Below are 27,024 nucleotides of genomic sequence, written 5' to 3' on the forward strand. Positions count from 1 at the left end.
TCAGTACACGAGGGTTTGTTTTTATTGGAAACAAATTAAACGACAGTCAAGAGGTCACGCCTTTCGGAGGTGGCTCATGCTGCTGGTTCCACTCTGATCTTCCAGAGCTCCTGCAACACACAGAGATGACAGCGCCTGAGGACTCACAAAGCAGAACCAGGAATGGGGGCCCCTTCCTGCCTTGAGGCTCTGGCCTTTACATGGTGGCATGGTGGCTGTGTGGACCAAGTCTAGAACTAGCCGAAGGGATACTGGTTTGCCACATGGTCACAAGGGACTGAAGGAATAGCAGCAAGTGGCCATAGTCTTGCCATTTTGGGGACCTTAACTACTGTGCTCTGCAGCTCCATTTCCTGAGAAGGAAGAAAGGAAGGAGCACGAGAGAGCTGGGCCCTTCCCTCTGCCCCCACTTTCCCCTCTCCTGAGAATGAGGCCTGATCTCCACACCCATAAGGCAAAGAGAACAAAAGACACCGGATGGACGTCTGTGAATCCAGCTCCTGGTAATTTTCAGGGTAATTTTGAGTTTTGAAATTTACTCTAAGTGCTGGGTTTAAAAGCCGTAATAGCAGGTTCCTTGGCTAAAGATGGCGTCCCAGATCTGCCAGTTCCTGGCTGGGTGCATTAACTGGGGCAGTGGACAAAAGGTGTGTGGCACTAAGCGCATGTGGTTACAACTGCAGGAGGATGATCAACGGCCTGGTATGAGCCTCCGTGACTGGCCAGAGAAGCAGCAGCATCTCCACAGAGCAGATGCAGCCATTAGTAAGATGGTTAACGCTGTCAGTTGACAGGATCTAGAATCACCTGGGAGACAAACCTCTGCGCATATCTGTGATGGAGTTTCTGGACTGGGTTAGTTAAGGTAGGAAGACCCATCCTAAATGTGGGTGGCACTGTACCATGGGCTGGGGCCCTTGACTTAAAAAGGAGGAAGCCAGCTGAGCACCGCGTTCACCTCTCTGCTTTCTGACTGTGGGTGCACGTGACCAACTGACTCACACTCCCGCGGTTATGACTTCCCTCAAACAGGGACCAAATCCCAGCCTCTCTTCCTCCCATGCTCTCATCAGGTACCACCCGGGCCTGCCTTTCCATCTGCAGAACTCTCAGAACCTTCCTCCGATTTACTGCTTCCCAAATGACCTTCTGTTTTGTTAGGGCTTGAATTTGGAATGTCTCCTACAGGATCCTGGGTCCGAATCCTTGCTTCCCACCTGGAGGCACTGGTCAGGAAGGGTTTGAAACCTTGAGGAGGAAGAGCCTTGCAGGAGGAAGAGGAAGTGGGCAGGCTGGCCCCACTTCCTGTGCACTGCTTCCTAAGGTGGGTGCAATGTGACAAGCTACCTCCTGCTCTTGTGGCCTAGTTGTCCCTTACATGGTAGCTGAACCCTCTTGAAATGTGACCCAGAAGAAACCTTCCTCTTGATGTTGCTTTGGTCATACACTTTACCTCAGCAAGGAGGAAAGTAACCGATAACTGCCCCCTAGCTTCCTCTGGAGTCTTAGTTGCCCACAGAGAAAGAACATGAGAAGCCACAGAACTGCTCTGGCCGGGTGACTGGTCAGAATGGGCTGGCTCAGGGATCACAGACCATGTTAAACCTGCAGCCTCTCCTGGGAGACCATGGAAAGGACAGTCAGGCTGGCCCAGAGCTTGGTTTCCCACCGCCCTCATGGGGCTGCATCTACCAGCTGCCGGATGCGCTCGTATGTGAGCAGCTGCGGGAAGGAGGCTTCCACAGGCTCCACCATGAAGCGCAGTCTGCCACCAGCCAGCTTCTCCAGGGAGTCCAGGGAGGCACGGAAGTGATCGTAGGCTTCACATGTGACGTCCAAGTGTCTCAGGGTGAAGTTGAACCTGTGGATTGAGCAGCGGCAACACACTCATCACGACCAGGAAGGGCTCTGCTGCAGCCTCACAGCTCGCTTCCCACTTGGTGCCTGGCGAGTCTGGAGTTAGTGTCTGTTCTGCACCAGCCTTTGAGCAAATCCCTTCCAGAGGAATTCCTGCATGGAAGCCTGGTTTTCTGGAATGGTTATTGGCTCTACTCTCAGATGTGGCCACAGGGAGCTGAGGTCACCTGCCAAGGCAACACCCTGGAAAGGCAGATACACATCTTGAATTGTTGCAAACAGATTCCAAGGCAGATTTGTTGTTATTTTTGTTTGAGACAGGGTATGGTATCATGGTAGTCCAGGTTTGCTATGTAGCCAAAGCTGGCCTTGATTTCTGATCCTTCTGCAACCATCTCCCAAGTGCTGGGATTACAGCTGTGAGCCACTATGCCCAGGCACACAATAACTCTAAAATGTCATTTACAGAACTCAGCTTTTCCAGCCTGCCCTAAGTCTCTTGTTCACAGTCTATGGAGGCAGGAACAAAAGATGGGCCCTTGCTTTTATGGGACACTATGTGAAGGAGGAAGTTGGTGTTACTGATGTGGAAGAGGCAGAGCTGAAACAGAGATACTCTGCAGAGGTCCTAGCAGAGGGCACAAAGACAATACGAGGGGACATGTGGCTTCCACAAAGAAATTCTTTCATTTCTATTTTTACTAACCATTTCATTTTTTCCTCATATTTAAGTTTTATTGAAGACATAGGAACACAGAAAAACCAAGTGTAAGTAGTACTAATGGCAGGCCTTGATGACACGGCCTTAGTATGTGCAAACGACAGGAAGTGGGGCAAGTGGTGAGGGGCCTGGTTTCAGGCAGGTCCTCATCTGGCACTACCTCACTGTGGCTTGGAGACAGCACCTAGCGTCTCTCCATGTGAAAATGGGGCCATGCTGGTCATGTCTGGCAGGAGTTTAGCACAGACTAAAAGAGGGATGAGATGAGGGTGTGCCCAGCCCAGCACACAGCGGGCAAAGATACAGGGTGATATGAGGGTGTGCCCAGCACACAGCGGGCACAGATACAGCGTGATATGAGGGTGTGCCCAGCCCAGCACACAGCGGGCACAGATACGGGGTGATATGAGGGTGTGCCCAGCCCAGCACACAGTGGGCACAGGTGCAGGATGATATGAGGGTGTGCCCAGTCCAGCACACAGCGGGCACAGATATGGGGTGATATGAGGGTGTGCCCGACCCAGCACGCAGTGGGCACAGGTGCAGGGACCCCACGGTGAGGGTGCAGCTGGGGCAGCAGAGCTCACCTTTTCTCCACTGACAGGATGGCAGTGCAGGCATTTTTCAGTCTGTGGACGAGTCGGGAGAGCGTGCTAAACAGGGCGTCGGTTAAGTCATCATCGTAGAACACTAGGGAAAGAAGTATGTGGGGAAAAGGTGTGCCTTCAGAGGTTACTGCCCACACAGTAGCAGCTGTGGAAGAATGTTCTGGAAAGGAGCTTCACGGATGGTTCTAAGAGTGTTGGGAGACTAGTTCTCTACATCCTAGCTGCAGTCTCTCACAGTAAGCGCCATTAATGTTCCACACGGCAGATCACAGCAAATCAGTCAGCCTCCTTAGGTGGGCGGTGTTTGCTGAGACCTTCCCAAGGACAAGGATGATTATTTGACTTTCCCAGCATTGTTTACACGTACCGTGTGAGCGTGCACCTGAGCCTAAAGTCACCTCTACTGCTTGGACATTGGGCAATTATCTGAAGACAGGTCTTTGTTGGTTCTGCTGTGGACTGACAATTGCACAAAACAGGAGCTTGGTAAGGTGGGGTAGCGACTTTGGGGGAAAGACAGCTGGCCACTGTCCATCTATGAGTAGCTCCCATCTTACTTAGCAAGATGAAGCTGAGTGCGTCACTCTTGGGGCTGCTGGTGCCTCTCAGGTACTAATTTGACATCTCTCTGAAGAAATCATTCAGAGCAGGTGAGGATTTGGAGGGGGGTCTCTTCAAACACCAGGACTGGCAAAGTAACATCCGTATGAGGCAAGAAGGAAATCCATTTCCACACAACTCAGTAGCCAACGTTGGTTCATATCCTTGAGTCTGACTGTGGACAGGCTACTTTAGACATATTTAAGCCCAGTACAACTTTGAGAAAAGGTTTCCTGGAGACAGTCATCACAATGAAGCTTAAGGAGTGAACACATCGAAATCTTTGCAAAGTGCATGTGACCAAGTACTCGTCAGGAGAACGGCTCTACAGCGTAGGGGCCCAGGGGAGGTCTGGACATGTGACATCATCTCTGCGGATGGGTTCTACGGACTGAGAAACAAAGCTCAAGATAAGGGTCTAGGAAGCAAGAGAGAGCCAGGGGTAAACAGAACAGTTTGGGGGATTCGGGTGTGGCCTGGCCCACAGACAGAACAGATCAGCAGGCTGTTAACTGTATCCACTCCAGGTTTCTGGGCAGAAAACAGCTTTATGGCTCTCTGTTGAGGAGCTAACCCTGCATGTTTAACATTCCTGGTTTCCCTACTGCTTATCTGTGAGTACAAGGAGTTTATGCCCTCTGAACGAGGGGATACTATGTCACAGGATGACAGAGAACCACTCACCTTCAGCTGCAAACAGCACAGTGGTGTGATCGTACAAGTCACTGATGTCCTCCTCCGACCAGCTGAAGGGAACTTTGGGATCTAGCAAAGAAGAGAAGACTGAGTGGCCATTCCTTCCTCTGGTGGCCACCAGTTCTTACTGGAAACTGATCAAAGGAAGCTTCAAGACAAGAGACAAGGCTGAGCTGGGTGTGGTGGTACACCCTGGTAATTCCAGCACTCAGGAAGCAGAGGCAGGCAGGCCTTTGTGAGTTCAAGGCCAGCATAGTCTATATACCTATATATTGAGTTTCTGGCCAGCCACTGCCACCCAATGAGGCTTTGTTTAAAAAGAAAAAAGAAAGAAAGAAGGAAAGGGGGGGGGCTGGAGTCAGGATGTCTTGCACCTTAGGGACAGCCACACAGTTAAAGGGCACCCTTCCCACCAATGAGGGGCAAGTGGGCTCTGTCCTTACTTGCCACTTGGTCAGGAGCTCTGTGAGAAAATTCTGTCTACCGCCACCCAAATTTACTGTGTGAGACCATGAGAGAGGTCACATCACTCTGCTTCCAGTTTTTGTGTTTACAGAAAGGCGACTAAGACCTTTCTCAGAAGATGGCTGGGAAGGTCAAGAGTCAAAGACTCACAGCAGAGTGTTAGAGAGGTGACAGAGCTTCCTTATTGACAGGAAAACCAAATCTAAACTCTCCCAGCCACTCACTCACTGGGCTTTCTGGAAAGCAGTTAAGACCCAGAGGTCAGAGACCTGGGATCGCAGCCTGGCATCTTGAGCACTAGTCTCCACTCACACAGAGCTGACCCCCCCCCCCCCCCCCCCCCGTGACCCCAGGAGGTACGACAGCAGCATGCAGTCAGAAGCCTGTGGAGGGAAGCAACTGTGGAGGCGGCTGTACTTGTGGCTCATTTAGGCCCCAGAGCTGAGACCTCTGGGCACCATAGAGGAGACCCTGAACCGAGGTGACGCTGCAGGAAGCACACACCTGTGCAGAGGTTGTCTTTCAGCCAGTCCAGCTCCTTGACCTTAATCACGCCACCTGCAAAAAAGCAGACAGAACTCCCGAACTGAACACAAGTGGGGAAAAGCACCCGACTCTCCCATAATCCTCACCATCTAACCAGGCAGCTATCTTCCCCAGTTCCTCTGTCAGCTCCCTCTTCCCACATACTCTCAGTGCTCAGTGCCAGTGACTTTAGACACAGGGGATATAAACATCTATCAGTCCCGGCCCACCCCTGGAGACAGGGGCTGGCAGGTCAGCAGAGGACTCGAGACTGAGATTAGGGCGTCACAAACGGGACAAGTCAAACGCATGGAGGAGGGCACGGATTTGTCTGTCAGCCCAAGGATGTCAGGAGGGGTTCACTATGCCCAAGGCCAGGCCATCTATGTTCCAAGGAAACAGCTGCATCTTCCCTTCCTCTGGTGCAAAGGAAAACCACCCCAACACTGTGCCACTGGGTGACAGTGTTGCCTGCCCCCAACCCTCCCCCCACCCAATTCTGGCTCTCACCTCCAGTGGCAGTCAGATGACTGTTGAGGGCAACATTTCGTTGGCACATGGCCAGGAGGTCCGTGCCGACATCTAGAATGACAGAAGGGGGCACAATGACACATGGGCTGTTAAGATACTCCTCTCCATCGTTATCCATGGACCGCCGAGCTATGGTTATTTAAAGTGTTAGCATCTCTGGAAGCTGGATGACAAGTTCTGGATTATTTTAGGAACTTCTGTGCGATTCTGATGTAATTTCAAATTTAAACGTTAAAACAGTAATCAGTTTGCCACACACAGGATCAGCTCATCACTGTAATTATCAGATGAGACACAAAGGTGCTCATCGCTGCAGCTGCCAAATGTGAGAAAGCACAGGGCCATTAGATTGCCTGGCGAGGGCTAAACAACATGATAAAAATGCTCGAGCTATTAAAAGTCACACTCAGAATAATTCTTAAGGACACAGGAACATGTCCTTGAAGAAATATTTCTCAAGATTTTGGCTCTATGTGTGTATGAGTGTGTGCACTCACATAGTATACAGTAACTCTTTATGCTCTATTCATACTTTAGTGTATAGTAACTATACTATGTTCATACTCATAGTATATAGCAACTCTTTATGCTCTATTCATACTTATAGTATACAGTAACTACACTATGTTCATATTCATAGTATAGAGTAACTATACTCTATTCATACTTAGTGCATAGTAACTGCACTATGTTCATACTCATACTATATAGTAACTATTTATATTATATTCATACTCTTAGTATATAGTGACTATTTACAGAGATTTCAGTTATTCCTTAAGAGTATGCACTAAAAGGTGATGGAAAGATGGCTCCAAGGTTGAGATGCCACACTGTTCTTTCTTTTTTTTAGGTTTATTTATTTATATTTTATGTGCATTAGTGTTTTGCCTGCATATATGTCCGTGTGAGGGTGTCAGATTTTGGAGTTACAGTTGTGAGTTGCCATGTCGGTGCTGGGAATTGAGTCCTCTGAAGAGCAGTCAGTGCTCTCAACCTCTGAGCCATCTCTCCAGCCCACCACACTATTCTTGTGGAGGACTCAAGTTTCGTTCTCAGCACTCATATATGATGGCTCACAATCAATTGCAATTCCAGCTCCAGGGGCTCTGATGCCCTCTGAGGGCACCTGTCCTCATATGCACATACTCCAGTGTACATAATGTAAGTTGGGCATGATAGAGCACACCTTTATTCCAGCACTTTGGGAGGCAGAGGCAGAAGAGTTCCAGGTCAACTGGGAAACATAGTGAGACTGCCTCAAAAGTCAAAAGACAAATAAATAAACAAAAATCTTTAAAAAAAGGAAAACATGTAAGAGTAAAAAGATAACAAATTACGCTGGGCAGTGGTGGCGCACACCTTTAATCCCCGCAACTGGGAGGCACAGGCAGGAGGATCTTTGTGAGTTTAAGCAAGTTCCAGGACAGCCAGAGCTACACAGAGAAACCCTGTCTTGAAAATAAAAACCCAAAAACCTTTAAAAAAAAATAAAAAAGAAAAGAAGAAAGACAATTACAAGAGACTATAGACTGTGACATAAAAGCACAAGTGTGCACATATCCACATGCGTGTGGGGTCAGGGCTTGCTGCCTGTGCTCTGGAAGTGCGCGTGCCCACAGCAGTGTCCAATACACTGCAAACTGCGGAGCCACGCTGGGGATTGTAACACGGGTGATTTTCTTTCTTTTTTTTTTTTTTTTGATTTTTCGAGACAGGGTTTCTCCGTAGCTTTTGGTTCCTGTCCTGGAACTAGCTCTTGTAGACCAGGCTGGCCTCGAACTCACAGAGATCCACCTGTCTCTGCCTCCCGAGTGCTGGGATTAAAGGCGTGCACCACCACTGCCCGGCATCACGGGTGATTTTCATTTTCTGTTTTATACTCTTTTCATTTTCTGTTTTATACTCTATCCTAAGAACAAGTCCTGTTTCTATCATCAGATACAAATGATAAACTAGTGTGTGATGCCTACAAAGAGGACAGCTTGGGGGTTTCTCGGGATGTTTGCTCTCCCTCGGATGGTGAACAGGGAAAGGACACCTCACACTGCATGCCCAGTGGTCTTGTGGCTCTAGGGTGACACTGTGGGGGAAGTTGGGGGACTGAGAAGCAGCAGTGTCCAGCTCCTGATGACCTAGTTCAGTTTTACAGATGGTACACAGTATGGAGCCCACCGGTCCCTTATCCAGACAGAGAGTCATTGCCTGTACAATAAACGGTGTGTGCCATGGTGGCTGCCACAATGCTGGCAAGTCCCGTGCCCGCCCCAAGCTCCAGCGCGGTGCATCCCTGGAAGAGGTCCCTTCGGAACAGGATGTAGTCGGCCAGGAACAGGGCGCCTCGCCACACCTGCAATAGAGAGGACACAGAACCACAGGTGACTTAAGGCTCTGGAGAGACCCTCAGGGGCCACAGGAAGTGGACAGGGCTTACCCACCTGCTTGCCTACATCCTCCAGGGGTGTGGCCATGGTATGCTCTGTATAGGACAGAAATCGAGAGAGAAACATCCATGGTGAAATGGAACTGGACAGAAGACAGAGGGAGGGGTAATGTGGCAGTCTGCCAGCCTGGCTGGATGAATGGCAGAGTTAAATGACCACAAGAGAGGCAGAGGCATGGACTATGCTGCCAAGTGGGAGCATCACTGAGGCCAGGTATGTGGTCCATTCCCCTTTCACGTCACTGGATGACTGCCCTGTGGCTCAGGGACCAGGGGGCACATCAGGTCTAAACCCAGTTAAAGCCCACACATGTATCACACTGTATGAACTGCCATTTTAAAACTGAAATAGATTTACATGCTAATTACAGCTACTTCCAAAAATGCTTTCTTATACTTACAACTGCACCAGAAGCTAACACAGTAAGTTTCAATTTATTTCTTTTTTCTTTTTCTGAAATTCATGAGAAGTCAGGTGGTGGTGGCACACACCTTATTCCCAGTACTTGGAAGGCAGAGGTAGGTGGATCTCTGTGAGTTCGAGGCTAGCCTGGTCTACAAAGCAATTTCCAGGACAGCCAGAGCTGTTACACGGAGGACTCTGTCTGGGGGGGGGAGGGGAGTTTATGAGAAGAGTGGTGGTCGGTATACACTCTGAATTCCAAAATATCTCAACAAAATTCTGATGGCCGGAAGGAATGGTAACATGAGACAAAGGAGAAAAAGAAACACTGCAGAATACTGTCTCTGTTGTGACAGGCCATCAAGAGGGGGAGGCAGGGTAGGCATATAAGACAGGAACCTGGAGGCAGTGCCTGACGCAGACTATGGAGGAATTATACTTAATGGTTGGTTCCCCTATGGGAAGTGCTGCCTATCGTGGCTGGGTTTTACCACGTCAACAGACAATCAAGAAAGGCAGCCAAATAAGCAGGGTCCTCCATGGTTCCCGCCGTGATTTCCCTCAGTGAAGGACCGCGATCAGACACAGAAGCCAAACAAAGCCTCTGTCCTGAGCTGCTCTTGCTCATGGTGTTTGTCAGCAATGGGTAGCAAACTAGAATCAGGAGGCTGAAAGGACCCATGTCAAATTGCAGACTTGCTGGTCTTCTGTTAATGTCAAAAATATTTGGGTTTTTGTAGATGGAGTGGCAGGCTGTGTCCTGCCACCTGGCTCCCAGCCTCCGGATAGCTTTACCCAAAATAATTAAATGGAATCTGTATTCTTTTTTTTTTTATTATTTTTTTTTTATTATTTTTTACTTAAAATTTCCAACTGCTCCCCGTTTCCCATTTCCCTCCCCCTCCTCCCACATATTGCCCCCTCCCCCCGCTCCCCTCCCCCTATCCCCACTCCACTTCTCCTCCCCCTAGTCCACTCCCCCTCCCTCTCGATACTGAAGAGCAGTCCAAATTCCCTGCTCTACATGAAGACCAAGGTCCTCCCACTTCTATCTAGGTCCAGGAAGGTGAACATCCAAACAGGCTACGCTCCCACAAAGCCAGTTCATGTATTAGGATCGAAACCTAGTGCCATTGTCCTTGGCTTCTCATCAGCCTTCATTGTCCGCCTTGTTCAGAGAGTCCAGTTTCAATCCATGCTTATTCAGTCCCAGTCCAGCTGGCCTTGGAGAGCTCCCAATAGATCAGTTCCACTGTCACAGTGGGTGGGTGCACCCCTCGTGGTCCTGATTTCCTTGCTCATGTTCTCCCTCCTTCTGCTCCTCATTTGGACCTTAAGAGCTCAGACGGTTGATCCTAATTGGGTCTCTGTCTCTCTCTCGATCCATCGCCAGATGAAAGTTCCTGTGCCATTCTCCTTGGCCTCTCGTCAGCTCTCATTGTCCACCACATTAAGAGAGTCCGGTTTTATCCCATGTTTTTTTCAGTAGCAGTCCAGCTGGCCTTGGTGAGCTCCCAATAGATCGGCCCCCCTGTCTCAGTGGTTGGGTGCACCCCTCATGGTCCTGACTTCCTTGTTCATGTTCTCTCTCCTTCTGCTCCTCATTATAACCTTGGGAGCTCAGTCCGGTGCTCCAGTGTGGGTCTCTGTCTCTATCTCCATCCATCGCTAGATGAAGGTTCTATGGCGATATGCAAGATAATCATCAGTATGATTATAGGATAGGTTCATTTCAGGTTCCCTATGCTCAGGTGCCCCAATGAGCTAACTGGGGACATTGCCCTGGGCTTCTGGTAGCCATTCCAGGTTCAAGTCTCTTGCCAACCCTTAGGTGGCTCCCTTAACTAAGGTATGAGTTTCCCTGCTCCCCCATCCAACCTTCCTTTACCCCCAATCACCCCGATTCCCCCAGTTCCCCTCATCCTCTCCTTCACACTTTTCTCTCCCCATCTCCCCTCATCCCCATCCCACCCCACCCCCCAAGATTCCCATTTTTTGCCCATCAATCTTGTCTATTTCCCATAGCTGGGAGGATATCTATATGTTTTTCCTTGGGTTTACCCTCTTGTTTAGCTTCTTTAGGATCACAAATTATAGACTCAGTGGCCCCTATCCATGGCTAGAAACCAATTATGAGTGAGTACATCCCATGATCTTCTTTTTGGGTCTGGGTTACCTCACTCAGGATCGTATTTTCTATTTCCATCCATTTGCATGCAAAATTCGAGAAGTCATTGTTTTTTACCGCAGAATAGTACTCTAATGTATATATATTCCACACTTTCTTCATCCATTCTTCTATTGAAGGGCATCTAGGTTGCTTCCAGGTTCTGGCTATTACAAATAATGCTGCTATGAACATAGTTGGACAAATGCTTTTGTCATATGCTAGGGCATCTCTTGGGTATATTCCCAAGAGTGGTATTGCTGGGTCCAGGGGTAGGTTGATCCCAATTTTTCTGAGAAACCGCCACACTGATTTCCAAAGTGGTTGCACAAGTTTGCAGTCCCACCAGCAATGGATGAGGGTACCCCTTTCTCCACAACCTCTCCAGCAAAGGCTATCCTTGGTGTTTTTGATTTTAGCCATTCTGACAGGTGTAAAATGATATCTCAAAGTTGTTTTGATTTGCATTTCTCTGATCGCTAAGGAGGTTGAGCATGACCTTAAGTATCTTTTGGCCATTTTAACTTCTTCTGATGAGAATTCTCTGTTCAGTTCAGTGCCCCATTTTTTAATTGGGTTAATTATCCTTTTAAAGTCTAGTTTCTTGAGTTCTTTATATATTTTGGAGATCAGACCTTTGTCTGTAGCGGGGTTGGTGAAGATCTTCTCCCAGTCAGTAGGCTGCCTTTTTGTCTTAATGACAGTGTCCTTTGCTTTACAGAAGCTTCTCAGTTTCAGGAGGTCCCATTTATTCAATGTTGCCCTTAATGTCTGTGCTGCTGGGGTTATACATAGGAAGCGATCTCCTGTGCCCATATGTTGTAGGGTACTTCCCATTTTCTCTTCTATCAGGTTCAGTGTGTTCAGATTGATATTGAGGTCTTTGATCCATTTGGACTTGAGTTTTGTGCATGGTGATAGATATGGGTCTATTTTCATTCTTCTACAGGTTGACATCCAATTGTGCCAGCACCATTTGTTGAAGATGCTTTCTTTCTTCCATTGTATACTTTTAGCTCCTTTATCGAAAATTAGTTGTTCATAGGTTTGTGGGTTAAAATCCGGGTCTTCTATACGATTCCATTGGTCGACTGCTCTGTTTTTATGCCAGTACCACGCTGTTTTCATTACTGTAGCTCTGTAATAGAGTTTGAAGTCAGGGATGGTAATGCCTCCAGAAGTTCCTTTATTATATAAGATTGTTTTGGCTATCCTGGGTTTTTTGTTTCTCCATATAAAGTTGATTATTGTCCTTTCAAGATCTGTGAAGAATTTTGATGGGATTTTAATAGGGATTGCATTGAATCTATAGATTGCCCTTGGTAGAATTGCCATTTTTACTATGTTGATCCTCCCAATCCAGGAGCAAGGGAGATCCTTCCATTTTCTGGTATCCTCTTCAATTTCTTTCTTCAATGCCTTAAAGTTCTTGTCAAATAGATCTTTCACTTCCTTGGTTAGAGTTACCCCAAGATAGTTTATGCTTTTTGTGGCTATCGTGAAAGGTGATGATTCTCTTATTTCCCTCTCTGCTTCCATATCCTTTGTGTATAAGAGGGCGACTGATTTTTTGGAGTTGATCTTGTATCCTGCCACATTACTAAAGGTGTTTATCAGCTGTAGAATCTGTATTCTTTTAAACACTGCTTGGCCCATTAGTTCCAGCCTCTTACTGGCTAACTCTCATATCTTGATGAACCCATTTCTATTAATGTGTGTAGCACCACGAGGTGGTAGCTTACCGGAAAGATTCTAACCCGCGTCCATCTCGGAGAGGAGAGCTATGGTGTCTGCCTGACTCGGCTTCTTTCTCCCAGCATTCTGTTCCGTCTACTCTGCCTACCTAATTTTGTGTTCTATCAAAGGGCCAAGGCAGTTTCTTTATTAACCAATGAAAGTAACCTATAGACAGATAACCTTCCTCCATCAGGTTTTAGTGGATTCTGGGAGTAAGTGTGCCTTGATTCCTGGTGGTCCCAGAAATAGCAGAGGCAATAAGCATTAGACAGTGGATAGAAAACAATAAAGGTTAAAGGAAGTGCGCTTGACCAAGGGGTGGCGGGCAGCTGTCGCTCGGGTAAACAGCATGCATTCTGTCCTGTGCAGCGAGCTCTGGGGTTGCAGTTTTGGCGAGCCACCACCCGTGGTGGGATGGGCTTCCATGCTGCAGCTGTCTGGAGTCATTTCTGCTCCTGTAGTAACCCCTCACCCACGCTTGAATAAACTCTATAAACTCATTGGTTCACTAAATTAGACTTTGATGGCATCCTTACTTTGCTCTGTCATTGTCTTTAGTTCCCTATCTGGGATGAGTAGACATTTATTCGTGTCTTCCTAGAAATAGTGCCACACAATACCTGGGGTCCTTAGACCCTTGTTCTGCCGGTTGTGCCCAGGCAGTAGGACTCACAGTGTTGTTCTGAGTGTCTGTCAAAACCCCTAACTTGGGCCTTATCACCTCTCCTTCTCACTGTCCACCACTGCCAGCTTCCAACCCATCTGACTGGCCCGCTCCAGGCTGCTGTGACCTGACAGCCCTCTCTCCTCCACTTTAGTTGCTGCACTTCCTATGGCTTCCAGTTTCCACTGAGCCCAGTCAAGCATCCCAGACTCTGTCCTGACCCCCACTCCTGTGCACTGAGTTAGAGAACAGGGGACTAGGAGGCAGGAGCAGAGCTTTCTGGAGGAAGTGGTACCTGAGCTGAGACCAGGGGCCCTTCAGAATGTACTAGATGTAGAGGTTGGTAGTAAGCACCTAAGCACGAAAGTGCAGCCCAGCAGAGACCCAGAGGGGAGGAGAACATGTAAAAGTCTGGGGTCGTAAGGGTCAATGGTGGTGAGAGGTGAGTGGGGACCATGTCATCTTAGGTTATTAAGCTATCATCTGGACTCTGTCCGCAGGGCAAGAGAAGACCTACAGGTCTGGAGCAGACTCTGCTGGCTGCGGCATTGCCTGTTCCCAGCTCACTAGAGCCACTGTGAACCCAGAGCTGAAAATACCCACAGCTGTACTGTGCCCCATAGGCACTGTGACACTGCCTTGGTGGCCAGAAAACAACACCTTTATTTACCGATTTTGATGATGCTATGAGGGCAGCTCTCTTGCACTCCATCTCCCACGAAGTCATCTTCCTCCTGAGCTAGAATCATAGGATGTACCTTGTCTCTTGCAGGCTCTGCTTGGTCGGGATCAGAAGCAGCCCGTGGTCTTCGCACCACATCCAGATCCCCATCCTCGTCCAGGGGAACATTCAACCCTTCTTGGATGGCGATGTCATCCCCAGCCTGGAGGGACAAATCCTCATGACTGTGGCCACTTCCTGACCCAGCAGGAGATGTCTCCTGTGTGGACACATCTCTGGGACCATTGTCCTCAGGCCCTGAGTGTGTCCAAGAGTCCCGACTCCACAGGAGCTTGAACTGGGACAGGAAGACTGCAAGTGAGACAAAAACAAAGTGAGCAATGCCAAGGCTCTCACCTGGTTCCTCTTCTTGAGAAGTCGGAGCTAACTGGAGATGCTTTGTTTTTTTCTGAGACAGAGTACCTTGTGGCCCAAGCGAGCCTCAAACTCATTATGTAGTCAAACGTGAGTCTCAAATTCTGGTCTTCCTGATTTTACTACCCAGTGTTTAGATCCTACACAAGCACCATCATGCCCAGTTTAATGTGGTGCTGGGGTTCAAACTTAGGGCTGTGTGTGTGCTAAGCAAGCACTCGACTAACCGTGCCACACACCCTGCAACCGGAGATGCTTTTAAAGGCCAGGTGGGGTGCATAGACTAAGCAGCAGCAGGGGCTGCTTGGACTCAGCACTGATCATCTGGTGAGTGTCTGTGCAGGCACCTGGCCTATGTCATGTGATTAACCGCAGAGTCACTATGGAGATAGAATACCAGCTCATGTCATACACACAGACACTGAGCCTCAGAGGGTGAAGCTCGTTAAGTGGCCAACGCAAGATACAAACCCTGGCTGCCTGGTGTTTCAGCAGCCTCCTCAGGAGGGCAGGGCAAGAACACGGACTATTCCTCACCACTGATGGCCAGAAAGTCACTGAGAGGGATTTCAGCAAGAGTGCATGTGCCGGGGAGGTGTGCCAGAGACAAAAAGAATGAGGACTTCAGATGGTTAGTGCCAGGCTGGGTCAAGCTCCTGTTAGCTCTGAGCCTGTTTCCAAGCTTGCATTCCAGGAACAACGGCATCTGCTGCAAGCCAGTCAAGGCCAACACCAGTGAGCACACAGGCTGGCTCAGAGTCCCCAGGCCTTTCCCCTCTGTTCCCTCACCTGATTTTACATTAGGAATGGCTCGCCTTTTTCCAGGACAATAACTATGAACATCATTGAGGAGCAGGGGACAACGGGAAGACCTGATGGCAGTTCTCGCTGCCTTTGTGCAGCCGTTTCCTCTTCCTGGGATGCCTTCCTTAGCTCCTCAGACAGATCCCTCCCAGCTTTTAGTGCTCAGTCAGCTGAACCTCCTTCAGGCTCCTACAGTACCATATCCTATATCAAGTTTTAAACATCCATCTACCACCCACCCAACCACTCGCATATTCATCCATCCATCCATCATCCATCCATCATCCATCCATCCATCTATCCATCCATCCATCCATCCATCCCATATGTCCTCCTATCATCCACTTACTCATACATTCATGCATCTTACCCATCCACCATGGCCCGTCCATCTGCTTACCTGCCACTCGTACCCATATATCAATTAATCTACCCACCTTGTCCATTCATTCATTTGACCTATTCATTTATCCATTTGCCCGTCCATCCATCCATCCACCCATCCATCCACTCACTCACCACTTCGTCATCTACCCATATATTTACTTATTCATCTCATCTATCCATTTATTCATTTTTCCACCTACCTACTCAACAAACAGATTGACTTTTAGGTGCTGGGCATACAAAGTAGTACGCGGCATCTTAGGGTGCATCAAAATAAACAAGATAATTGCAGACTGTGACACAAAGTGGCAGCCATGTACGGCTGGGGCCAGCAAATCTTTTCTTCAGGTCAAGAAGCAAATATCATAGGCTCTTTGAGCCATATGATCTCTACTGCAACTACCCAACTATCTGTAGTCATAAAAACACACCACCAACATGCAGGCCTGGTGGTGTTTCAACAGAACATTATTTATAAAAACAGAGCAGGGCCAGGTTTGGTCACAAAGCCTGCAGTTTGTCAGTGCATGGTATACTGTGTTATCCAAATTGGGACAGCTATTAATAATCACAGCACACAATGAATGAATGCAGAGTAACTGACTAGGGAAAGTGGCTGTGGGGCCTACAAAGGCACACCAGGAGTCAGGGCTGAGGAGGAGGAAGGTGGTGCAGAATTTGAGGGATGAAGAGAGGTGAAGGTGGCCATAGAGATCAAACAGGCAGGGATGACTAGGCTAGGCACCCTGGCTAAGGTACACAAGCTCAGCAGAACGTTCCATGTTCCTTGGAGCCATGGGGGACCAAGGAAGAATCCAAGTTAGGGCAATGCTATGGCTGGGTTTGCATTTTTAAAGCTATGGCTGGCTGCAGGATGAGAAGCCAGCAAGGCTGTGCAGAGAAGAGACGAAAGTCGAGGAGGAAGGGAACAGAGCAGCCAGGCACAAGATGAAGGCGACTGTCTGGGGCCTATGGTGGCACACAGCCTCCACACCTTCCCTGCACAGACTGTGGGCTCACGCACTTCTGCATTTCTGTGTTAGGTCAGGATGTGACACTCAGCAGGTTCTCAGGAAAGCACAGCATCTGCTCAGTGAAGAAGAACACTTAAGTGACACGCTGACTTGATTCAGTAAAGAAAACAAAGTTTGTTGTTGTTCTAGTATAAATTGTACCATGTATTTTTTGTTTTGTTTTGGGTGGAAGATAAGTGCACGGGGCGGGGGGGGTGCACATTTGATAGTGAAACCATAAAATCCTATGTGAAGCTCCACAGTTTCAGAATGGCTATTTTGTATAGAAATATACAAAATGGCTAACTGTATAAAAGTTCACTGAAATGTATAGACTTTGGGTCTGGGCAAATTTGGTGTATGAATTTTTTTTGTCAGTTTTTTGCAATAAATTTTTAACTAAAAAAAATACAAAAAAAAAATAGATGACAGCTAAACAACCCAGTCTTTACCCCCAAAGAAGCAGGAGAAAAAGAGAAGATAAAGTAGCTCTTCCAGGTACCAGGCTGCTCCACCCAGCCCTGGATCTTACCTGGTTGCCCCATGCCATTCAGCCGCACCATGAGGTGTCTCTGGTTGGGGGTGTACAGGTGGACATCAGACAGCACAGTGTCACTTTTGAAGGTGACTTCATCCATGGCTGGCCCATGTTATTCCTGGGATGTACCTGGGGGTGTCAAGGGAGAGAAGAACAGGTCCTCAGAATGGTGGCTCCTAGAGGGGACACAGGAATCATCTAACCAGGAGGCCAAGGGGAGCCTGGGAAGCTCTTCCTGGGACAAGACCCTTTACCCACCTTCCTTCCTTCCTTCCTTCCTTCCTTCCTTCCTTCCTTCCTTCCTTCCTTCCTTCCTTCCTTCCCTCCCTCCCTCCCTCCCTCCCTCCCTCCCTCCCTCCCTCCCTCCCTCCTTCCCTCCTTCCCTCCCTCCCTCCTCTCTCATCTGAGGTGCTGAGGAGTGAGCCCATGGCCTTGCACCAGTTAGGCCAGCTATCCATCACTGAACTATATTGCCAGCCCTGTTTCTATTTTGAGACAGAGGGCCTTGACTTTGCAGTCCAGACAAGCCCTGAATCTGTGATCTTAGTGGGATGACAGGTCTGTAACTACCTGCATTTTTCAGTCAAGAAAGTTGGGGAGCAAAGGTGTGGTAGCCCACACCTTTAATTCCAGCACTTGGGAGGCAGAGGTGGACAGATCTCTGAGTTCAAGGTCAGCCTGGTCTATATAGTGAGTTCCAGGACAGCCAAGGCTATACCGAGAAATCCTGTCTCAAAAAAAAGCAAGCTGGGGAAACAGCATAATAAACAATCATATATCTATCACCTGGATTGATGGAAAACTGCACCTTATCATGTATAGTCACCCTATCTATCTAATGACAGAGACCATCTACCTAAGAAAAGATCATCTATTTAATAATACAGACTGTCTACTTAGCAGTAGACACCATCTATCTAGTAGTAGAGACCACCTATCTAACAATATATATATCTAATTCTAAAGACCATCTATTTAATAATGAGACCTTCTGTTTGATAATGAAGACCCTATACATAAAAACAGACCATCTTCCCAATAATAGAGACCATCTAATAATATATACCCATCTATCTAATGAAGACCATCTACCTAATAGGGATCACTTATCTAATAAGAAAGACTATACAATAATAGACCATCTACCTAACAATAGAGACCATCTATCTAATAATATATATTCGTCTATCTAATAATATAAACCTGCCTATCTAAAAGACACCATCTACTTAAGAAACCATCTATGGTAGGCAGGAACCAGAGACCTCTGCGGGTCCGGGCATGAGTCTGGGACCTCCTACGGAGTAGGCCTGAGCCAGAAACCTTTGTGGGACCAAGCACAAAGAAGGGACCTCCACAGGAGTGGACCAAGACCAGGGACATGTACAGAAACAGGACTGAGCCAGCAACCTAGACCGGAGCAGGCCTGAGACAGCGAACTCCACCGGAGCAGGTACAAGGGAGCAACCTATGAGGGAGTAGGCCAGAACCAGAGACTTCTGTAGGTCCGGGTGTGAGTCTGGCACCTCTGAGGAAGTAGGCCTGAGCCAGGACATCTGTGGGTCCAGGAATGACGCTGGGACCACTAAGGGTGTAGGCTTGAGCCAGGACCTCTATGGTCCAGATGCCAGTCTGGGACCTTGAGGGTATAGGCCAGAACCAGAGACCTCTGCCAGTCTGGGGTGCAAATACGGAACCGCTCAGGGAGTAGGTCTCAGACAAGAAGTCTGTCAGAGCAGGCCCAAGGCAGCAACCTCAGCAGAAAGAGCCCCAAACAAGAAATCTCTGTGGGAGCAGGCCTGAACTACCTCTGGTATTGCAGAGCAAAACCCAGTGAGTGCCAAGTGACCTCCAGGAACACAGAGTGACCAACAGGGTGACTGGAACTATGGCCATGGCTGCACCATGAGGGGCAACCATCTGAGCCTTGGATCTACTGGCACTTGGAAGATTGATCACCAGAGTCACAGAGAGCCCCCAACTATACCAATCAGAGGAAAAGATGGGTAGACAAGGTAAGAACACATGCAATACCATAAAGAACAACACGACACCAATAAAAACTAGTGACTCTACAACAGCAAGACTAGAACAACCAAATACAGATGAAGCAGAAGAAAATGATCTAAAAAAAAACTTTAACAGAATGTTTGAGGCCCTTAAAGAGGAAATTAAAAATTCTCTCAAAGAAATAGAGAAAAAGACAAACAAAAAATTGGAACATTTGAAAGAAATTATTTGAGATTTGAAAACTGAAATAGAGACAATAAAGAAAGCACAAGCCAAGGGAATTATAGAAACAGAAATCATGAAAAAAATGATCAGGAACCACAAATGCAAGCATAAACAACAGAATATAAGCAATAAAAGAGAGAATCTCAAGCACTGAAGATACAATAGGAAACAGACTCATCAGTCAAAGAAAACATTAAATCTAACAAAAGCGTAACACAAAATATCCAGGAAATAGGGGACACCATGAAAAGACAAAACCTAAGAATAACAGGGATAGAAGTCATCCAACTCAAAAGCACAGAAAATATATTTAACAAAATCATAGAAGAAAACTTTCCCAACCTAAAGAAAGATATGCTTATGAAGATACAAGAAGCATACAGAACAACAAATAAACTGGATCAAAAAAAGAAGAGTCCCCTTGCCACATAATAATCAAAACACAAAACATACAGAGTAAAGAAAGAATATTAAGAGCTGCAAAGGAAAAAGGTCAAGCAACATATAAAGGCAGACCTATCAGAATTACACCTGACTTCTCAATGGAAACAATGAAAGCCAGAAGGTCATGGTTAAACATTACGCAGACCTTAAGAGACTGTGGATGCCAGCCCAGACTACTATACCCAGCAAAATTTTCAATCACTTTAGAAGGACAAAACAAGATATTCCATGACAGAACCAGATTTAGCCAATACCTACCCTCAAATCCAGCCCTACACAAAGTACTAGAAGGAAAACGCCAACCCAAGGAAGTTGGTTACATCAACAAAAACACAGACAATTGATGGTCTTACAGCAGCAAATCCCAAAGAAGGGGAAAACACACAAAATAACATCACCAACAACGAAAACTAAATTAACAGGAGATGGCAATCACTGGTCATTAATATCCCTTAATGTAAACGGACTCAACTCACCCATAAGAAGAAACAGGTGAACAGATTGGATACAAAAACAGAATCTATCCATCTGCTGCATACAAAAAACACACCTCAACCTCAAAGACAGACATCGCCTCAGAGTAAAGGGTTGGGAAAAATTTTTCCAATCAAATGGAACTAAGAAACAAGCTGATATAGCTATCCTAATATCTAACAAAATAGACTTCAAATTAAAATCAATCAAAAGAGACAAAGAAAGATATTTCATATTAGTCAGAGAAAAAATCCATCAAGAGGAAATCTCAATACTGAACATCTATGCCCCAAATACAAGGGCGCCCTCATATGTAAAAGAAACACTACTAAAGCTTAAATCATACATTAAACCCCACAGACTAATAGTGGGAGACTTCAACACTCTACTCTCACCATTGGACAGGTCTGTTACACAAAAAATTAACAGAGAAATAAGGGAACTAACAGATGTTATGAATCAAATGGACTTAACAGACATCTATAGAACATTCCATCCAAACATAAAAGAACATACCTTCTTCTCAGCGCCTCATGGAACCTTCTCAAATATTGACCACATACTAGGTAACAAAATAAACCTCAAGAGATACAAAAGAATTGGAATAACATGTATCTTATCAGATCACCATGGCTTAAAATTAGAATTCAACAGCAACACTAATTCCAGAAAGCCTACAAACACATGGAAATTAAACAATGCTCACCTGAAGCATCAATGGGTCAAGGAAGAAATAAAGGAAGAAATTAAACACTTCCTAAAATTCAATGAAAATGACCAAACAACACACCCAAATTTATGGAACACAATGAAAACAGTGTTAAGAAGAAAGTTCATAGCTCTAAATGCCTACGTAAAGAATCTGGAAAAATATGACACCAGTGAATTAACAGAACATTTGAAAACTTTAGAACAAAAAGACACAAACTCACCCAAAAGAACTAGATGGCAGGAAATAATCAAATTGAGAGCTGAAATCAACAAAATAGAAAGAAAGAAAACAATACAAAGAATCAATGAGATGAAGAATTGGTTCTTTGAGAAAATCAACATAATACATTAACTAACCAAAAGGCAGAGAGAGAGTATCCAAACTAACAAAATCAGAAATGAAAAGGGGGACATAACAACAGAGATAGAGGAAGTCCAGAGAATCATCAGGTCATATTTCAAAAACCTGTACACTACAAAAATGGAAAACTTAAAGGAAATGGACAACTTTCTGGATAAATATTACTTACCAAAATTAAATCAAGACCAGATAGGCAAATTAAATAGACCTATAACTGCTAAAGAAATAGAAACAGTCATCAAAAGTCTCCCCCCCCCAAAAAATCCCAGAATCAGATGGTTTCAGTGCAGAAATGTATAAGATTTTCAAAGAAGAACTAATACCAATACTCCTCAAATTGTTCCACACAATAGAAACAGAAGTAACATTGCCTCTTTTCATGAGGCTACAATTACCCTGATACCCCAATTACATAAAGACATTTCTAAGAGAATTATAGACCAGTCTCACTCATGAACATTGACACAAAGATACTCAATAAAATACTGGCAAATCAAATTCAAGAACACACCAGATACCCAAATTACATAAAGACATTTCTAAGAGAATTATAGACCAGTCTCACTCATGAACATTGACACAAAGATACTCAATAAAATACTGGCAAATCAAATTCAAGAACACACCAGAACCATCATCCAACATGATCAAGTCAGCTTCATCCCAGAGATGCAGGGATGGTTCAATGTACGAAAATCTGTCAACATAATCCACCATATAAACAAACTACAAAATAAAAACTACATGATCATCTCATTAGATGCTGAAAAGGCCCTCAAGAAAATACAACATCCCTTCATGATAAAGGTCTTGGAGAGAGCAGGGATAGAAGGAATATACCTAAACATAATAAAGGCAATATACAGCAAGTCAACAGACAACTTCAAACAAAATGGAAACTCCCAGCCATCCCACTGAAATCAGAAACAAGACAAGGTTGTCCACACTCTCCATATCTATTAAATATAGTTCTTGAGGTTCTAGCTAGAGCAATAAGACAACAAAAGGAGATCAAGAGGATACAAATTGGAAAAGAAGTCAAACTCTCACTATTTGCTGATGATATGATAGTTTACATAAGCGACCCCAAAATTTCTACCAAGGAATTTCTTTCTTTCTTTCTTTCTTTCTTTCTTTCTTTCTTTCTTTCTTTCTTTCTTTCTTTCTCTCTCTCTCTCTCTCTCTCTCTCTCTCTCTCTCTCTCTCTCTCTCTCTCTCCTTCCTTCCTTCCTTCCTTCCTTCCTTCCTTCCTTCCTTCCTTCCTTCCTTCCTTTCTTTCTGATTTTTCTTTTCTTTTCTTCTTTTTTTTTTATTTTTCGAGACAGGGTTTCTCTGTAGCTTTTGGTTCCTGTCCTGGAACTAGCTCTTGTAGACCAGGAATTTCTACAACTCATAAACACTTTCAGTAATGTGTCAGGATACAAAATTCACTAAAAAAAAAAAAAAAAAAAAAAAAAAAAATCAGGAGCCCCCCCCCTTTACATAGATGATATGGACTGAGAAAGAAATCAGAGAAACATCACCCTTTGTAATAGCAACAAATAACTTGAAATATCTCGGAGTAACTCTAACCAAACAAGGGGAAGACCTATATGACAAGAACTTTAAATCTTTGAAGAAAAAAAATTGAAGAAGACACCAGAAAGTGGAAAGATCTCCCATACTCTTGGTTAGGTACAATTAACATAGTAAAAATGGCAATATTACCAAAAGCAATCTACAGATTCAATGCAATGCTCATCAAAATCCCAGCAAAATTCTTCAAAGACCTTGAAAGAACAATACTCAACTTCCTATGAAAAAGAAAAGAGCCCAGGATATCCAAAACAATCCTGTACAACAAAGGAACTTCTGGAGGCATCACAATCCCTGATTTCAAACTCTACTACAGAGCTACAGTACTGAAAACAGCCTCGTATTGACATAAAAACAGACAGGAGAACCAATGGAACTGAATCAAAGAACAAGATATTAATCCACATACCTACAAATACCTGATTTTTGACAAAGAAACAAAAAATATCAAATAGAAAAAAAGAAAGTATATTTAACAAATGGTGCTGGCATAACTGGTTATCAACAAGTAGAAGAATGAAAATAGTCCCATCTATCACCATGGACAAAACTTAAGTCCAAATGGATCAAAGACCTCAACGTAAAGCCAGCCACACTGAACCTCATAGAAGAAAGTGAAAAGTACACTTGAATGCATTGGCACAAGAGATAACTTCCTAAATATAACACCTGCAGCACAAACACTGAAACAATTAATAAATGGAACCTCCTGAAACTGAAAAGCTTCTGTAAAGCAAAGGACACAGTTAATAAGACAAAATGGCAGCCTACAGAATGGAAAAAGATCTTCACCAACCCACATCGAACAGAGGACTGATCTCCAAAATATACAAAGGACTCAAGAAATTGGTCATCAAAAGAACAAATAATCCAATAAAAAAATTGAGTAAAGACCTAAATAGAGAACTCTCAACAGAGGAGTCTAAAATGGCTAAAAGACACTTAGGGAAATGCTCAACATCCTTAGCCATCAGAGAAATGCAAATCAACACAACTCCACAACAACACAATTCCATCTTACACCTGAAGGATAGCCAAGATCAAAAACACTGATGACAACTTAGGCTGGAGAAGATGTGGGGTAAAGGGAACACTCCTCCATTGCTGGTGGGAGTGCAATGCTTTGAAAATCAGTATGGCGATTTCTCAAAAAATTAGGAAACAACCTACCTCAAGATCCAGCAATATCACTTTTGGGTATATATCCAAAGGATGCTCAATCATACCACAAGGACATGTGGTCAACTATGTTCATGGCAGCATTGATTTTTATTGCCAGAACCCAGAAACAACCTAAGTGTCCCTCGACTGAAGAATGGATAAGGAAAATGTGGACATTTATACAATGGAGTACTACACAGCAGAAAAAATAATGGCATCTTGAAATTTGTGGGAAAATGGATGGATCTAGAAAACATCATATTGAGTGAGGTAACACAGACCAAGAAAGACAAATATCATATGTACTCACTCATAAGTGGCTTTTAGACATAAAGCAAAGAAAAAACAGCCTACAAATCACAATTCCAGAGAACCTAGACAATAATGAGACCCTAAAAGAGACATAGACATACATGGACCTAATCTACATGGGAAGTAGAAAAAGACAAGATCTCCTGAGTAAATTGGGAGCATAGGGACCATGGGAGAGGGCTGAAGGGAAGGGGAGAGGAAGGGAGGGGGCAGAGAAAAATGTTTAGCTCAATAAAACTAATAAAAAAAAAAACGAGCAAGGAAAAAAAGAAATCATCTATCTAACGTATTATCTTGTAATATATTATCTATCTATCTATCTATCTATCTATCTATCTATCTATCTATCTAGGTTTCCCTATCTGCCTGCCTGCCTACCTACCTATTTAGGTTTCCCTTCCTCAAACTTTAAGAGTGAGCTGCATGACATTTAACTACTGAATTCTTTTGCTATCTGTCTCTGAGAAACATGTTCCTATATAACTATTTACCACAATTAGAATTTAGAAAGTCATATCCAAGGCACAAAGGTTGCAAACAGAAAGGATTCCCTCCAGCCAACTGTACTGTCTCATCACAGAGCACTAAACAGTGCCAGTTTGATGGGCTTTGAAGCTAGACAACTCGGTATAAACTCTGGTCCCCCACCTCCCGGATATGGTTTGGGAAAAAAAAATCGATTTAGCTCTCTGGACCTATTCTGCCAGTCATATTCCCATCCTCAGGAGTATGGGGATGGGGAGAGAAGGGGGTGAAGTGCTGAGCAGAGCCCTTCAATCACAACAGGTTCTGAGGTTGGTTTCAGTATTTGACCCAAACCTGACCTTTAACCGCTGACTACAGGCACAGTTCCTATCTGGCTGGGGTCTGTACTAGCTGTGTGTTATCAAACCTTTTGGGACCTCCATGTTTTCAAACTGGAAGACAGAAAAAAAATTAATTTTACTATCAAATTCACAAGTCTTCATGCACCAATCACCCACAGCTGGAGCTCCTGTATTCAGATGACTGCCAGAGAACGGCAAAGATACCACTCAGAAGTTGTTCTCCAAGCTAGCTCTTTCCTTCACGATAAACCAGCAAAGCAAGCATGCTGTGAACAGGGGCTGGGAGACAGGCAAACTGATGCCGATTTTATGTGAATGAAATGGAAGAAGCGCTCAGCCATCAAACTGTTGGCAACAAAACTCAGACAAGATGCAGGCCAAGGAAACACAGTCCAGCCCTGACCCACCGACTGGTTCAAGGCAGACTGGCTCCCCTAGTTCTGGTGGGGGGAACAACCCTCTGTCTAAAGTGTTTTGGCTAAAAATCTCTCTGCTGTCTTTGGCAATGTTGAACGTGAATCAAAGAATGTATTGTTATGGTGCAATTCTGCTGGAATAAAAAAATTACAACTCAGAAAATGAATGCTCATTTCTTTTTCTGAAAATGGGAATTATACGAAGACCAATAGTTTTACAGAGAGATGAAAAGAAAGTTATTGCTAATTCCTAGTCAGTTTCTTCCACTTCAAAGTTTCAAACTAAGCAGGCTTCCCAGGAAATGTGGCTTGAGAAGGAAGGCCCAGGTCAGAAGCTCCTTTAAGGGACTCTCCTGGGATCAGCATTCTGGCAGTGCGGCGGCATTCATGTCTATTTTGGGGCCTGTGAGAGGATTAAATGAGACAAGCACCCCTGTCAGGGCTCAGCAGAGAACAATAAATACCTCTAGTATCATGGTCATAGAAGAGGATGCTGGGGAGATGGCTAAAGACCTTGGGTCATTTCTCTACTTAGAAATAGCAGATGCAGTTTCCACCAGGGAATGCCAGGGCTGGAGGGGTTTCTGGTTCCTCCTGGAACTGCTGAAATCGCAGACCCAGGTTGCAGGCTGTAAATTCATTCCTGTAGGGGAGCTATCAGGTGTTCTAGGCTCTCCGAAAACCACGGAGGCTGATTCCCACGAACTCTTTAAGGGTTTGCAGTCAGTGTTATTCCTGAGTGCACGGAGGGTGGGGTTGAAAGAGCTCCCCTCTTCCCCGTCAGATGAGAGGCACTCCCTCTGAACAATCAAGAATTAGGAGCCGGATAAGGAAAAGCCAGGAAGCTAGAGCGCCCAGAGCCAGGGGTGCGAGAAAAGGCTGGCCACGCGCGGGGATGGGGGGCTTCAAGGACCTCCTCCCTTCCCGGCCGGCCACTCTGACTCGTAGGTACCCCCGCCTTCTGAGGAGCCAGACACCGACCCGGCCTCTCCTTCCCTTCCGAATCCCACAAGTGGGATTGCCTCACTTGGTACGGAATCCAAGAAGGGGAAACTGAGGCTAAGGGCGGAATTGAGGTTCAGGCTTTAAGGTCGTGGAAGCTTGGCTCCCAAAGCCAAGATGCTCCCTGGGTCTTGCCCAGTACCGCCGCCTCTCCCAGGCGCTTACCCACCACGGCCCTGGGCTGGAGACCCAAGCAAATCCCACGCCGTAGGACTCAGGAGGCCGCCATGACAGGACAGTTTGCGCAGGCG

The 27,024-nt window shown here is 45.7% G+C and overlaps 1 protein-coding gene across 4 annotated transcripts; it reads right to left on the reverse strand.

Annotated features, from left to right (window-relative positions):
• Mettl22 (methyltransferase 22, Kin17 lysine) lies at positions 1-27,024 on the reverse strand. Of its 4 annotated transcripts, none has more exons than XM_057776497.1 (11): positions 26,939-27,024; positions 17,250-17,384; positions 14,088-14,301; positions 8,442-8,482; positions 8,209-8,353; positions 5,983-6,054; positions 5,452-5,505; positions 4,471-4,551; positions 3,166-3,268; positions 1,693-1,861; positions 1-110 (listed from the first exon to the last, which is right to left on the reverse strand). In XM_057776497.1, exons 2-11 carry the CDS (start codon positions 17,265-17,267, stop codon positions 75-77), a joined length of 933 nt encoding a protein of 310 aa, XP_057632480.1. In that variant the 5' UTR covers positions 17,268-17,384; positions 26,939-27,024; the 3' UTR covers positions 1-74. The 4 variants fall into 4 exon arrangements, with proteins under 4 accessions (XP_057632480.1, XP_057632479.1, XP_057632481.1 ...); XM_057776496.1 differs by having other exon boundaries at positions 14,088-14,450; XM_057776498.1 differs by having other exon boundaries at positions 26,943-27,009.

The sequence above is a fragment of the Chionomys nivalis genome, chromosome 7, assembly GCF_950005125.1.
Source record: "Chionomys nivalis chromosome 7, mChiNiv1.1, whole genome shotgun sequence".
NCBI classification, from domain to species: domain Eukaryota; kingdom Metazoa; phylum Chordata; class Mammalia; order Rodentia; family Cricetidae; genus Chionomys; species Chionomys nivalis.

Bases quoted from the DNA above. Each gene is read 5' to 3' on its own strand.
- Mettl22 (XM_057776496.1), bottom strand. From the start codon at position 17,355: ATGGATGAAGTCACCTTCAAAAGTGACACTGTGCTGTCTGATGTCCAC. The intron at 3,269-4,470 runs GTGAGTGGTTCT...TTCTTTCCCTAG, and splicing joins TGTGCTGTTTGCAGCTGAAG to TGTTCTACGATGATGACTTA. The intron at 111-1,692 runs GTAGATGCAGCC...TGTGTGTTGCAG, and splicing joins ACGAGCGCATCCGGCAGCTG to GAGCTCTGGAAGATCAGAGT.